This window comes from Plutella xylostella, chromosome 16 (genome assembly GCF_932276165.1).
Source record: "Plutella xylostella chromosome 16, ilPluXylo3.1, whole genome shotgun sequence".
NCBI classification, from domain to species: domain Eukaryota; kingdom Metazoa; phylum Arthropoda; class Insecta; order Lepidoptera; family Plutellidae; genus Plutella; species Plutella xylostella.
The window spans coordinates 3,429,202-3,444,989 of record NC_063996.1 but is presented as its reverse complement, the minus strand read 5'-3'; the positions used below and the strand labels follow the sequence as shown (position 1 = coordinate 3,444,989).

Genomic DNA, 15,788 nt, shown 5'->3' with positions numbered 1-15,788 from the left:
GAGGATCTCTCCAAATTAATTAGAGCAGGAGTGCGGACGACTCCGAGCGGAGCCGCGGCTGCCAACACGCCCGGCGCCGGTCCAAATTCAAATTAAACCAATCGGGCGCCTCCTTATTCGTGTTCCGAGTTTAAACATGCCGGCTAACGGCTCAAAATGGCGGAGTCATTCGCCTTGCCGCTTTTTTCCAATGTCTTTTGGCGTGCGAGGGAGAAAATTGGATTTCCGCGATAAAATCGGCTTTAGTTTTTTCGCCACGTAATTTGGTTACGCCGCTCCGGCAGGTAGCGCTTCCGCCGGGTTTAGACGAATCGCATCGACTCGGGCTAAATTAGAGCCCAGTTTTTCTTTTCCTCGCCATTAGCTGTTTTTCTTCGAAGTTCGTAATTGAGTTGCTATTTTGCTGTCAGCTTACTAAAATTGGATAAGGAGCTGACATTGAAAGTTTCATTTCAATTTGCTGGTTTGCCCCTGAACCGGTATTTAAGTATATTGAAATGGATAAAGCTAGGATTTCATTGTGACATTATTAGTGTGACTTGAATTTTCCAAGCCGAATGTGCTCACCGGAACGCCGAAGGCTTAACAGCGTGGCATTTTAAATAATAAAAGGAATTCTTAATTCGCTTACACAACATTTTGCACCGGAAGCGCTCATGCGCCGCAGCTTCCGAATTTTAGACCGCGACGGAAGCGACCGGCCGGAAGCGGATCTTTTCAAAATGGCCGCCGGACGAAAGGGCGGGAAACGTGAGCGTTTTGACAAACGCCACGCTCGGGAAAAACGGAGACACATGCCGCGCATATTTGATCATTTTCCTTTGTAATATCGCGCTAGTATTGTCTAGCCGGGTCGCTGCTTCCTGCGCAACTGCGTCCTACGGTGGGACGCGGGGCGGCGGGACGGTGGCGGGACGAAGGACCAACACTTTGACAATGTGTAACGTGCCGTGAACATGTCCCTTTATTACGTTACCGCGGAGATGTTGCTAATTAATGCCATTGTGTGGCTTTTCATTTTATGCGACAAAACGTAAAAACATGCGAGTGCTCAGTTTTGTTGAAGAGGAAAAAGTGACAATAAAAAAACATTAAAAATATATTATGATTTGCGATGGACTCATGGTCGAGCTGCCTTGGTCCGTTCCATCATTCTACAACCGTTCTCTATTTAACTATTCGGACAACGTTAAGTATTTCCAATGAAATGTGCAAGGAACGCATAAAAAATTGTATTCCATCTCAAAATTCCTTCTCTTCTCTCTCGATTCTTGGTCTCCCTAAGCCGAGGGATACAAAGGAAATAATCAAAACATCTCTTTAGTAACCAAAACATGTGTCCAGATAAAAATATTGTCGATAAAAAGATCCCCTGGGGTATGCAAGACCACTCGTTCATTATGTCAAGTCCTCTGACATAGAACGGAAAACTTATTCGATGCCGTATTGGGCTTGGTATAAGGTATATTTTGGAAATGCCACTATAACCCTAGGGGACAGTAGAGTGTGAATGGTGACTAAACTCTGTATTCTGGGGATAAAAATTTGGGCAAATTACAAGGCGAGGGGACCCTCCAGTCTCTAACAGTTTACATTGTAATGCGAACACCCTGTAGGAGCGGGTAGGGTTGCCAAATTGACGATAAGTTTTTAGTGTCGTATGACAGATATTGTGACGACGATTATTTATTAGCGCTACGGCTCGCTGGCTCCGAAATAATAACGTAGGGGCACAGATTTTTGTACGAAATAAAATTATTTATGGTTCTACAGTAATTGTGTAAACGGCATTAATTCTATTGAAGAAATTACACTCGCGAGCTATGAAAATGAAAAAATATAATAAAATTGAATAGAATATAAAAATTACAAAACCGTAAAAGCCTCAATAAAAAAATTAACAAACTATTTTTTTTAGTTGGTTAGAAATATTCTGATACCTTGTTAATTGAGGAATAAATATACCTATTATATACTAATGTAGCCTATCAATTACCCATTACTGGTGATTTCAAACTTAAGAAAAAAACTATGTAAGTACCGTCTACATAATTACGATTGCCTTTACGTACGTTACTTACTGAATTCTGCCACCTTTTTTATTTTCCGAAACATTGTAGCTCACTTGGTGACGTCACCGTCAAACTACCAACCCTATAAATTTAAGGGTGGCGACAAATTAAATTGTGTGAAACCGCGATGAGATGAGTTAATAAAATGAGTTTACGGGACCCCACTGATCAGGGACCTAGATGAAGACTGTTGGAATATTTAATATAATTATGTGACACTGGTATTGGCCTCGCCCTAGAACAATGTGGCATATTAAAACTGTTTGTTTTATTAGTTAGTGGTCGTACTATCGGTATGCGTTTTGCATGTCTTATGGAAAGAGGGTTGTTTTATTGTTGGCTAAACGTCTCCATAGGCTGACTAGCGTTTTAATGTAATTGAGACATCAATAAATCAATATTTTTACCAAAACTCTACCAATCATTTTGTTATGGTTACGCAGCTGGTCAGACCAGACATTTACCATTTAAACCAAGACTTAATTGACTTTTTTTTTAAACAGTTAATTTGAATCTTCTATCGAGCGATGTGCGTCACACCGGTGAGGCCACACCACGGGCAATATTTCAGCACTATCATTAGGAGATGATTAACCTTTGCGGCGCGGGAGGGTCGCGCGATCATTACCGTCAAATGTCAAACGTTTGACACCCTCCGTAATCGATGCGTGACGTTGAAGTGTCAAATTGCCGTATATCATAATAAGAAAGGCCTAATTTTGCGCTTCTTTAAACGACCAAAGTATAGGGCAAAACCGACCACCTGATATTTATGCAAGATTTTCAATTAAAGTCTGTTTTGTAGTCTCAGATACTAAATTGACAGAGCCTGAATGGTTCATCAACAGTCGATGGTCCTGCCAAAGGAACGATAATCGAATCTTGATGAACCGTTCAGAATCGGTCAATTTAGTATCTGAGATAAAAATGCAGACTTTACAAGCTTCTGTAATCATTTGATTACAAAGTACATCAACCTGAGCTTATTGATGGTGGTAATGTGACACAATCCACTAAGCTGCTGCTAAGCTCTTTAACTTAGACACTAGGTAATATAAATCCGTTTTGCGATAGATAGAAACCCTATGACTCAGGGCCTGTTTCACAATGTCTGCAGCACTTTTTTCCCGAACATAGTGAAGCAGGTACTAGTACCTATCGGAAAACCCACACTATCGGTAATCAGGATGTAAAATTAACTTGCTGATATATTGATAACATAAACTGGTGCAAGTAAGAGTAAATAAAAATTCAAAAATGCCGTCATTGATCTTCGTATCTTCCTCAGCTGTACTTTATTTATATAAAATATTCTTATGAAACTAGCAACCTTGATACATATTTTTACTTTCTTTAAGAGCATTATTTTTAACACTAGATGCTAAACATGATTATGATTTTAGGGCAGATTTCTCAATGCTTAGATATAAATTATAAGGGGAATAATTCTGTTCTGTTCGTTCAAGAAAGTGACAGTAATAATTGTATTTCTCATAGGTATAACATTTAGGTATCTGTCTATTGAAAAATCAGCCCTAAAAGAGGACCAATAACCCAAAACCCCCTTGAATACTATACTAACCCTCAAATTCATAGACCGTATTGTAATAAATTTATAAAATGTTAAAATTGACTTTCAAACACATGAGTTTTGACTCGTGAGTTTGAAAGTCGTGTAAATTTGTATATCACATCAATTTTAAACCAATTTTTAACCGACTTCAAAAAAAAAGGAGGTGGTTCTCAATTCGTCGGGATCTTTGAATTTGGGGGTTAGTAAAAACTAAAAAGCTCCCCAACAAACAGTTGACTAACCGTCGCAGTTTGTCCGTGTACCGCAGACAGGCGCTGCTGACGGCGCGGGCGGACGCGCGGGAGGACGACGATGAGCGGCCGCTGGACGTGGGCGGGCCCGGCTCCCCGCCGCCCGCTGCCGCCGCCCTACACTCCTCATGTGAGTATATTTACTTATGATTAATGAGAACAATACCCTTAAGAAGCGTTCGTAGTCGAGCTAGATCACTGAGGTACTTTAGTATAAGTGGTACTTTTCTGGACGTTTCCTTGTTTCGGACGACACGTTAAGTAAGCTGTGGGTCCCGGTTGCTGCTTCGGCGGCAGTCGTTAAGCTTAGTCATAGGCCTTCGGGCAGCTTGAAAACATCTGACAGTCGGGTGGCCCACTTACCCGCACTAGGCCAGCGTGGTGGACTAGGCCTAAAACCCTTCACTGGAAGGAGACCCATGCCCCAGCAGTAGGGACGTGATGGGTCGTGATGATGATGATGATTGTGTTGAAAAGACATCAACGATGAAGACATAGACTGACTGTGTTTTTCTATTACAGCGTGGTTCAGCTCCACGAGTAGCGGCGGCGGTGGCGGCGGTGCGGACTCGGGCGCCGAGGAGGCCCTGGAGGCGGGCTCCGACTCGTCCTGCTCCGGCGGCGCGCGAGCAGCCTCCCCCCCCGCCGGCCCCTCGCGCCCCTCGCCCGCGCCCGACGTGTCGCTCGGCCCGCCCGTGCAGCCCCCGCTGCTGCCCTACCTGTACCCGCCCTCGCTGTACCCGCCGCCCTTCTTCCCCCCGCACCAGATGCCGCCCGGCCTGCTGTTCAACCTGCACCCGCTGCTGCAGCAGTACTCGCTGCCGCCGCCGCCCGTGCCGCACGCGCCGGCGCCCTCGCTCTCCAAGGCGCACAGGTTCGCGCCCTACGCGTTGCCCGGGCTCGGGTCGGCCTTCGAGCAGGTGGCGCCGCGCGCGCGAAGCCTCAGCTCGTCGCCGGCGCGCGGGGGGCGCGGGGGGTCGCCGCCCGCGCGCGCCGCGTCCGCCGAGCCGCCGCCGGACGCCCCCGCCGGCGCCACGGCCGCCGCCACCGCCGCCACGCCGCCCGCCTCCGACCTCAAGTCCATCGAGCGGATGGTCAACGGCCTGGACGTGGAGCCGCAGGACTGACTCACCTAGTGCTCTGTATGTATATAGCGTCTTGTATTTATCTCGAGGAGCCGCGGCGGGTGGCATCATTTTGTATCGTTCCTATTTTGTTTTCTGTCGAGTGGTACTCGGGTCGTTCTTATACAGACATTGTAAATATATAAGCTTAGCGTTACGTGGTTGTTAGACATCTGTAAGAAGTGGGACGTGTGTCGGAGATCCCCCGGGTCTGGCAACGTAGTTGGCTCACAGCACCCGGCGTCATCGTTACGGTTAGCTAAAACCACTAGAGTAGTAAATGCTACTGTTTATAAATACGTTGTTGGTAGAATTCGGATTCATAGTAACATTTACGTTTTTATTTTAAATTTAATTAATACTCAATTAATATTTCAAGTTTTTAAGTGTCAACCGTTTCTAATATCTTTATTCTCGCAACAACGTACGTAATCTTTAATTCATTTTACCGAACATCAAACACCTAATATATGCCACATCTAGTAACAAAAACCACAATAGTCGATAGTGTCCACTGCAATAGCAATAGGCTGCATTCCGCAACTTTTTCCGTCATTACTAAGTACTTGTATAAAATATATATTTGTACGCATTTTCTGGTTAGAGGTGAGGTGCATGTAAGATCATTGTCATTCGTATATTTAAAACTACTAGGTCTTATGTATATTTAAACATAGTACGTCGTCTTTGGAAATATGTCGTTAAGTATATTAATTATGATTCATATTTTTTATGGCACCTTATGTACTAAAAAGCAAAACTACAATTGATATACAATCGATGTTTTTTTATATATGTATAATAAATTAAATATCTTGCCAGAAGAATGTGTAAATTTATCTAAAATTGTACAAATTAGTAATGTGGAATTAAGTTGATCATTGATTTGTTTAATGTCATGTCTTACTTACTATAATAAGGTATATTATTATATTTTAATTTTGTAAATACAATTTGTAAGGTATATTTACGTGTTTACGTATATAGATTTAAATTTTGAAATTATGTTTTGTCAATTGTGCTGTGAGGACCGCAGGCATTGAATTGTTATTTCTTAAAAATCTTATTATTTTTATTTATTAATGTATACTGTAAATTATCTTTCATATTTTTTATTTATATCATTAACTTTTGCACGACAAAGGAATTTAACATTCAAAATTATGTTTAGAAATAAGAATTACCAATTCATTGCTTGCAAAAAACGATTGATAAAAGTTATTATAAGTTAAAGTCTGTAATATATAGTTGATAAATATTTTAGTTAAAATACAAAATATATTATAAAATGAATATAATTTTCCATTGAATCATGTCGCAATAAAAGTTGAAATTGAATGTTAAATATATTGTTTGCATAACTACGTATATTTATTTGGCCTGTCAAAGATACTTTATTATTTCAATCATTAGTTTGCCATTTTTCTACTTAAGAAATAAAACTGCTTGTTAAAGTACATTCAAATGGAAAATGACTGTAAATTGTGCAACAGCTGTATTGAGAATTATTCATTAAAATATATATAGATAAATCTATTGACAAAAATTAACAAGTTTTTTTACTTTTTACCCTTATGTACCTTCAAACTTAGTTAATTGTAATGGTCACAGTTTTACGTCGACTACTTAGGTAAGTTTATATTACATCGCCTATCTATCGTATGGTACAGCCATTAAATAGCATAAGCACATACAAGATTATGAGAAGTACCTACCTAATATTTATGTGCCACATTTTCCCGATTTCAAATATAGGTTCGAACAGGCGCGGATCCACCCATATGGGCAAGGTGGGCATGCCCATCACCTAAATGACTGGCCATATCAAACTCAGGGGTTATTATATAGGTAGGTATTATAATTTAGTGATTTTATCACCTTAGAGGTGTTGCTATTTTTTTATATGTCGGTGGTGATCATTTCGGGTTATGCTAAATAAAAAATTTCCACCCCGAAAGTCGTCCGGATAGTTGTTAAGGATTTAAAAAACCATATTTTTTTCAGTCATACCATGATTCTGGGTTACGGCCAAAGCCACAATTTACGTAGGTATACCTACAACGAGACTAGTTTGATAAGAAAAATAAGTAGTTTTTGTGATGTCATTTGAAAGAAAACCTTTTTGGTAGAGATGCCACGAATAGTGATTTGGCCGAATACCTAATATTAGGCCGGCGCTCTCAGCCGAATACCGAATATTCGGCCGCCGAATATTCGGCGGGTGATCTAGTATAATTCAAAGGAGTTGTAGTTTTATTTAAAGAGTGCTCGTCTTAATCGTACGGCCATACAAGGTGGTCAATGAACTCGAAACAGTAGCCAACATTATATATTTTGTTAAAAAAAACCTCTGAGAGAATCTTCATTCAGAAGGTATTGTATTTTTTATGAAGAAAAGCGATTTCGTCTCTTACGAACAAATGCCGAAAAAATCTTCTTTATTCACCACAATTTGCCTTTAATGAATTTTAAATATTAATTAAAATGTTGATTGATATTTTATTATTGTTACTATTCGGCCGAATACCGAATAGTTGCCGAATATTCGTGGCATCTCTACTTTTTGGTATATCGGCTATAATATAGTTTTTTAGGGTTCCGTACCTCAAAAGGAAAAATTTAACCCTTATAGGATCACTTTGCTGTCCGTCCGTTTGTCTGTTTGTTACCATCCTTTTTCTCTCTATTGCGCAAAGATATACACCGGGGCACCGCTGTGTCGTGGGGTTAAATATTTTTTTCCCTTTCTTTCATAGTGTGGGATATCGTTGAATAGGTATTTCAAAATTATTATAGGTTTCCTCAAACCATTTTTTATGATTGGTTTACGAAATATTAAGCATCAAAGTGCAATTTTTTTTAGACTTAAGTGTCCTTCTTGAGTTTAATTCACGAGAGTCACGAGCAATAAAAAAGTTCCACTTATAAAATTTCGTCACTAAACGGACCAATTTAAAAAAATACTTACCTATCTATTTAATTTGATTAAAATATTTTTAATTTTAGTTGGTAATATTCTGATGCGCTTTAATATTGCAGACGCCGCGTCGTCATTAAGATAGTCTTTTCCGTTTGTATTTGGGTCAAAATTTATGAAATCTGAACACTGTTTTGTCAAGAAAAGGCTTTCTTTGAAATAGCTGTAGGTATCATAAATAGGCCACTATTGTGATGAAATTAACCTCATTTAAATGAGGCAGGCTTTTGTAGGTCAAAATTTTCAAGAACTGAAAATTTTACAGTTTTGAATTACATATTTAACAATGTTTTTGATACGGAGGGCTCTTGGAGAGCAAAACTTTCATTCAGCATAACCATAATAATCATCACTTACGCATGGTAAGGCAAAAGAACTTTTTTGACTTGCCCATCACCTATTTTGAGGTCTGGATCCGCGCCTGGGTTCGAAATACATGGCAAGCCTAAGTAAAGCAACAATATCCCTATACCAAACTAGGAAACTTGTTGGATCCAAATGGGGACTCAAGCCAAAGCTGTGTAAATGGTTGTACACAGCGGTGGTCAGACCTATAATAACATATGGAGCAGTGGTTTGGTGGCAAAGATCGAACCTCATTACTGTGAAAAACAAACTACGACAGTTTCAAAGGCTTGCATGCGTTTCAATCACCGGATGTATGAAGTCAACCCCAACAGCCGCCCTAGAAATAATTCTAGGACTTCCACCACTCGATATTATCATCAAGCAGGAAGCTAAAGCGGCAGCGATAAGGCTAAGTAACATGGGACTATGGTCAACGAATACTACTGCACAGGGACACAGTCGCATACTTGACATTGCCAAGTTGTCGGCTCCCGGGTCCACTGAATGCAGCGACACTACTATAAAGACGTTTATCTTCAACCGAAGCTACACTATCCAGCGAGATCAGTGTGGCACATCAGACGAAAACAATTACGACATCAATATCTACATTGACGGAGCCAAGAACAAGAAGGGCAGCGGTGGAGGTGTCTTCTGCCCGGAACTTAATTTACAATACTCTGTCAGCTTCGGGAACAAAGCTACTGTTTTTCAGGCAGAAGCTGCCAGCCTACTTGACGGAGCTACACAAATAAAAGACACAAAAAATTGCAATATCTGCTTCCACACAGACAGTATGGCAATTTTAGGTGCCTTAGGCAGAACTGTAACAAAATCTAAATTAATTTTAGAATGTCACAGAACACTTGAAAACCTAAGCATTTCAAATAATGTAACAGTACAATGGATTAAAAGTCATAACGACAACATAGGAAATTGCGAGGCTGACCGACTAGCAAGAATGGGATCAAATACCCTACCAATAGGGCCAGAACCATTTATTAGTTTGTCATCAAAGGCAATAAGGCAATGTCTCACCGATAAAACACTATCTGAACACAATCAGGAGTGGATAAATCGTGTAGATTGCAGACAAAGTAAAGCGTTTATTGTATCATACAACCATAAACTTACACGCTACTTACTCAACCTGTCCCGTAGTAATATATCATTAATGGTAGGATTAATAACAGGACATTGTTGCGTGAATAAACACTTATATACCATAGGTAACTCAACTAGTCCCTTATGTAGGACATGTAAAGAAGTAGATGAGACGGTTGAACATATTTTGTTAGCTTGTCCACCTACTACAGAAACAAGATTATCTATTCTTGGACCAACAGAGCGCCTACCTCAGCTATTACAACACCCAGGCCTGCTACTCCAGTTTACTCGGGAGCTAGGCTGGCTGAGCTGAAATCAAGGGGATATGTACAAAGGTTCCACTCGAGAGAGCCACGTACAGGAACTTCACCCCCTATGAGAATAGAATAGAATAGAATACATGGCAAGTTTTACCTACTTTATTTTTCCTAAATAAGTTTTGGTTTTCATATTTGAAAGGTTTACGTCACGGATGCACAGACCGCGGCCCGCGGGCCGCATGCGGCCCGCCGGTCAAATACTAGTGGCCCGCCGACAGCAAAAATAATAGTTACCCTCGTACATTCGAAAAATATTATTTCTAAAAACAATGTTCGAAAAGTAGTTAATCACAGGAAATTCTAACAATTCCTTGATGACATTGAAAGCGAATATAGAGATTTATTGTATTAAGGATACAGAAATAAGGTGGCTAAGTCGTGGATTGACACTGGAACGATTTCTTAATTTAATAAGAAGAAATTCGATTTTTTCTGGCAGAAAAGCAAAGGGATGTCCAGGAATCTAAAAATCCTGATCAATGCAGCTAGAAATTATCGACATTCAAAACGACCAAGATTTACGCAGCTACTTCAACGAAAGAAAATTACTGAACTTTTACCACTGCATTGATAAAAATACGTACAAAGAGTTGCCTATAAACTCTGCTCTATAAATGTGCCAGCTTTTTGGTTGGTTTTTCAATACTAAATCGACAAAAAAATCGAAACCGCCTTGCAAAGGAATGTTTGGAAGCAGTTTTACGTGTAAATTGAAGCCAAATAATTAAATAAAAGATTATAAAGCCCTGCCACGCTTCAAAATAAATCAATTATTTTTCAATTTTAACATTAAGTACCTACTTATTTTCAATTTTTGATTGTCTTTAATTACCTATAAGTACTGCTGGCGGCCCGCCATCAGTTCATAATTTGTCCGAGTGGCCCCTAGTCTTGATAAGTCTGTGCATCCCTGGTTTACGTACTGGTACTAGCAGTACAAGCCCCGTAAAATTCTATGAGCGGACTCATACGTTATTTTTATTATTTTAACTTTAACAAGCGCGTGCGCAGATCGCCTCAAAACTGCGGGTAATTGGCGTCGCTCCCAACACTACACCCATTCGCGATAACATAGATAAAAAGTAAAAACCATATGACTTGGACTAAAATAGTCCTTACGCCAAAGACATAAGCATCTCTCCTGATGGTTGATAGCGAATAAGGGCCCTAAAGCGCAGGTCACACCGCAAGCCAGCGATGCGATCGAGCTAGGCGAGCGAACATCGTTTCACCTCACAGCGAGCCACAGCCTAACTTGAATGCTTACTGACAAAAGTGCATGACATTACGTCTAGTACATATTTGATAGTTTCTCGATTTTCTCGCATACAAAGCAGCGTTTCTAGCGGTAACTATCATTATTTTTTTTACAGATAATGCATGCAGATGACAGGAGACAACGTAATTTCTGTTTTCGTAAATTGAAAAATCCATACTAGAGACTCAGAGGATCTAGTAATCGTTAGTCGTTTTATAGTTTGCAAAAACGAGTTTCTTCTGTTAAAAAGTTTTCACTAGAGGGAATACTTTTTACACCAATGATGTTTGCGAGCCTTTTTTTCTTTTATGCGGTCATATGACCTCAGCAACATTTCGCTCGCATGCTAGCTTGCGGAGTGACACTTTCTAAGGTTGCAGTCACACAGCACAGATGCCCATCTCATCCGTCACAGTTACGTGACGTGTGAGGTGTGGTTCCGTCACGTACTTAATTGCGTTTGCATAATCTGATGGCGAGGGCAGGCTCCGCGGAGCTTACGTGCTAAAGTCTGCTTTCGATCTTGTCTAGATTTATTTTAAGAGTTGATCGCCTATTCTGCATAAGTAAGAAGAGGCTGAGCTTTTCTTACACTTACCTTGTACGGTAAAGTGCAGAGAAACCTGACCCCCCTCTCATAGTAACAATGCTTCTGAGGGGGGTCAGGTTTATCTGCACCTTACTGTACCTAGTTACCAATTTTAAAAGTAGAAACTTTTGAATATACATATACTAATAGTGAATTAATGGCTATCAAAAATATGCATCGGTATTCAATTTATAGGGTCTCTCATTTATCTTTGCCTTTACTAACAGCAGAAGCCCGTCACGTCATAGCCATCAGCCATCGCTAATACTGATCTAGATCAGTATTTTGTAGCACGATAAACTGGAAAATACAGTTAATAAACTGATTGTATTTTTCAAGAAATCATACCTACATTTTGTTCATTGTGACATATGTGCCCCCAAACGTGTGTTATTTGTCTTCTCCATCAATGCACTGTGACCCCCGGCGCGGGGCTCAGTTACCAGATTTGTATGCTAAACCAGTTGTCTCTGCATGAGTGGCTCCAACTAGCGATAAAAACGATGAGGTGCAACGCGAAACGTTGTGTAGATCGAAACTGATAAACTTGGAAGTGTGGGTACTCTAGCTTTTCAAAAAACGAACGAATTAAAATTGGCACACTATCGTGACGAGAACTTGTTTTGACAGCGATTTTCAGATTCAAATTGTATTGAATTTGAGACTTTTTACGTAAAAGTAAATGATATAGTGCCACAAACTTATCTGTTCCGGTGACAGCGAACTAAATTGATCCATATCTCATTACTTACCTAATGAATTGTATATTTTAAAACATTAGATGGCTTTATTAACACCGCAAGAGCGAAATAACAATACGAGCAAACTTAAAATCTTATAGAATTAAGAAATATGAGAGATTTATTTCAGCTGTCACCGGAACAGATAAGTTTGTGGCACTATACTTCGTTTTGACTTCGCGATTCTCGATCGCGGCCCTGATGCAATCGTTAAGTCAAATACAACGCGATAAAGTCGTGGTCGTGGTAAACGCAGAAGCGCACCGCAACTTCGTTTTTCGTAACCTAGAGTGACCCTTCTGTAGTGTCGTTGTGATAAACTGTGCAGATATGGAGCAAGTGTTTGAATTTAGAACGAGAATGTTTGGTGTACTCTGTGAATGAATGGATGTTGGAGAACTCATTTATATTGTAATTCTTGTGAATGAAGAGTGGAGAAGAGTTGTTGCGGCTGTTAATCCTAATAGAACAAGTAAGTAGTCTTTCTTTGCTTATTTATGAAGATTTATTTAAATTGTTAAAAATTTATTTTTGTAGTCGAGGGTAGTTAGCAACATGACTTTACCGGTTCACCGTCCATTTTGTGGGCGACTTCCCTCCCAAGCCAAAACGACCTGTGTCAGCTAGGGTTCTCAGTAAGACACCCACTACCATCGCCAATTGTACTTATTTTTATCAACATTTAATGTGTTTACCTACTAACTACAATCCAGCTACTGCTGCCACCCACGTATTCCAAATCAACGCCATCTCTGGGTGACTCACGCAGCTTTCTCAGTACCATGTCGACTCACCGTGTTTATTACTTTATGAAGACGATGATTCTAGGGTATCTCTGTGCATCTGTTTCACGTTGCGACTTCATCAAGCTTTGCTGGTGATCTTTTAGATTATAGGCACCTTTACACCCTGGGTGGTTACTTTAGCTAATTTTACTTTTATTCTTTAGTACACTTGACCCCTCTTTGATGATAAATATCCTTCCACCCTAAGATTGTCTTGAAAAAATCGCTTTAAGCGATAAGGCCGCCATTTTTGTACATATGTGTTAGTATTTAAGTTTATTTCATGTATGTGTGCAACTAAAGAATATTCTATCTATCTAAGTAGGTACTTATACAAGATATGAACTAATAAAATATACAAAATATGAGCGGTCTGGCAATCGGTATGTTTATTGCAACGAAATAAAGTCATGGTTAACGCTCCAAAACTTTCGTTTTTACCTAGAGTGAGCCCCGTACTTTTAAGTGTTTTAGTTTTATGTTAATGTGTTCATGTTGGGGTCACCAACTGGTCGATCACCACTACCTAGGTGGTGTCAAAAGCTCTCTTCACAAATAAGTTACGGTATTACGGGTATTTCATACTTACCATTATAATAATTATTATTGTTGCCAACCACTATTTTTATCCCAATTCTTATCTAATCAAATACACTCCAAGTTATTTTACAAATCCGCAAGTCCAACACAAACACAACAACGGTAGCCAACATAATAAATCCATCAGACAGAAGTCGGACGCCAATTTAAAATTCAGTGTGAATGGGAATTTTAGGAATCCGATTTCTCACGCAAACAAAACTAAACTAAAAAAAACTATGAAATAAGCGATAGGCGATGGTGGTTGATAATTAATTGTCTTTAGCGACTAACAATTTTTGGTTTATTTCCGTTTTTGTCTTTCGAGGCCGCGAAGTCGTATATTGTTTCCTTTTTCTGAAATATACATAATACCATAGAATAACAAGTACAGTAGTACTCGTTATACTATGATAATACACACGAGTAATGAAAAAGTTCCAGTGACAATAGCACATATTACTCCTAAACCGAAAATAATAGCTTAATGACGGGCGTCTGCAATATTGAAAAACATTTTTTACCGCGCGTCTGAATATTGCCAATTAAAAGAGCAAATATTTTGATAAAATTCTAGCCTATTTAGATCTACTTAATCGCCTTTCCAGCGTCAATATGATCCCAGATCCCAGGCTGACAATGGCCAAAGCATAATCAGTCTCTATCTCTACACTGCACCGGGGCGTAACTTCGGAAAGTGGTAGTATAAGCCGGTAAGCTCAGATGGGTCTCACTAATAGAAACAACTTTTGATAGACATCGTGTAAGATTGTTATACATGATTGTTAGTACGTGTAGGGCTAAATTCATGTTGCAATTTGACTCCTAATCTTATAATTTCTGAGTTCTCATTACTTAATTTCCACAACTTTTTAATTTTAACCTAAAAAAAAATAAAAAAATAAAAAAAAACTTTTTAATTCTCACCTAAAAATAGAGTAAAGAGGTTTTATTGAAGATATTTCACGGAGGCGTCAGCGTGGTCGGCGGCGCGGCTGCAAAAACTTGTCGCAGAAAAAGTAAATAAAGTTGGCGGCGACGACGGAGGCGAAGACGAGCGGTTGTTGTTTTTTTAAACACCTGACAAGTGAGTGGACCCCGCCGGCGATCTAGCGTAGACTGCAGAGAACACAGACCTATAGAGAGCTATCAAGTGCGGAAAAAATCAACAGATTGATTAAAAGTGCAATTTTACCATGAAATACTACTTCGATAGTACCTACTTTAGTGCCTAGATACCTAAATATGTTGTCATATTAATAAAAATAGAACTAAAATGAACTCATATTGACTCTGTTTTGAGAAACAACTGCATGCATTTGCTGTATTTTTAATATACCTAAATCCTATCTGATCTGAATCCGCTAGGCGGCAACTCCACTTTTGAAAACCACGAAATTCCTTTTCACTTGCAAATTGTCAGCCCTTTTAATTGGTCAGAAATTAAGGGGATTTCCTGTAAAGAAACACAACCACGTAAACTGCGATGCTTCCCGTGATTGATACCAGAAAGTCATCATCAAATACATCAGGGAGAAGAGAAGGCTCCTTTTTCCCGCCACAAAATACGCGATTGCCGCGCAAAAAATGACAGAGCAACGTATTCAACCGTTTTGCGTGGACGAATTGCTGTGACACAAAAACTTAATATGAATTTTTGGACATTTTCACCGGAGGCGCTCCGACTCTCGCCTCGCCGGGTTTAAACGAATGTTCGTCGTCGACACTTTCCGATGTCAGCGAGCCGTTTTTGTCATTTTCGCCAAATTTATTGAGGAAGCCGATTGTTGCGTTGTCTTATTATGTAAGGGGGGTTATTCATTTCTTGCTGGAAGCCGATGGCCCGTAAAATTAGAGATTGTCTCGCCGGGGCCGGAATGTTGGCTGTAGGTTTATATCACGTTCTGAGCTGTTGATCGTGATGTAGTGTCTCGTCACGACAGATGGGAGCGTGGTGATCTCTGACTGTTAATATTTCTCACAATAATTCTCGGTCACCCGTGTGCATATAAAGATTCCTCTCACGTGATGTGTTTCACGTCTACACGCATCTTTACTGTGGATC

At 39.8% G+C, this 15,788-nt stretch overlaps 1 protein-coding gene across 8 annotated transcripts in view; it reads left to right on the top strand.

Annotated features, from left to right (window-relative positions):
* The window catches only part of LOC105381771 (optomotor-blind protein), a 73,991-nt gene extending 67,418 nt beyond the window's left edge, over nt 1-6,573 (top strand). For 6 of the 8 annotated variants that reach the window (XM_048626244.1, XM_038118420.2, XM_038118417.2 and 3 more), the window contains 2 exons: nt 3,896-4,026; nt 4,419-6,573. In XM_048626244.1, the coding sequence (XP_048482201.1) occupies nt 3,896-4,026; nt 4,419-5,023 (736 nt within the window). In that variant the 3' untranslated portion in view covers nt 5,024-6,573. The remainder of the gene's footprint in view (nt 1-3,895; nt 4,027-4,418) is intronic. The other 2 variants (XM_048626245.1, XM_048626243.1) reach the window with 1 other exon arrangement.
* The last annotated feature ends 9,215 nt before the right edge of the window (nt 6,574-15,788 follow it).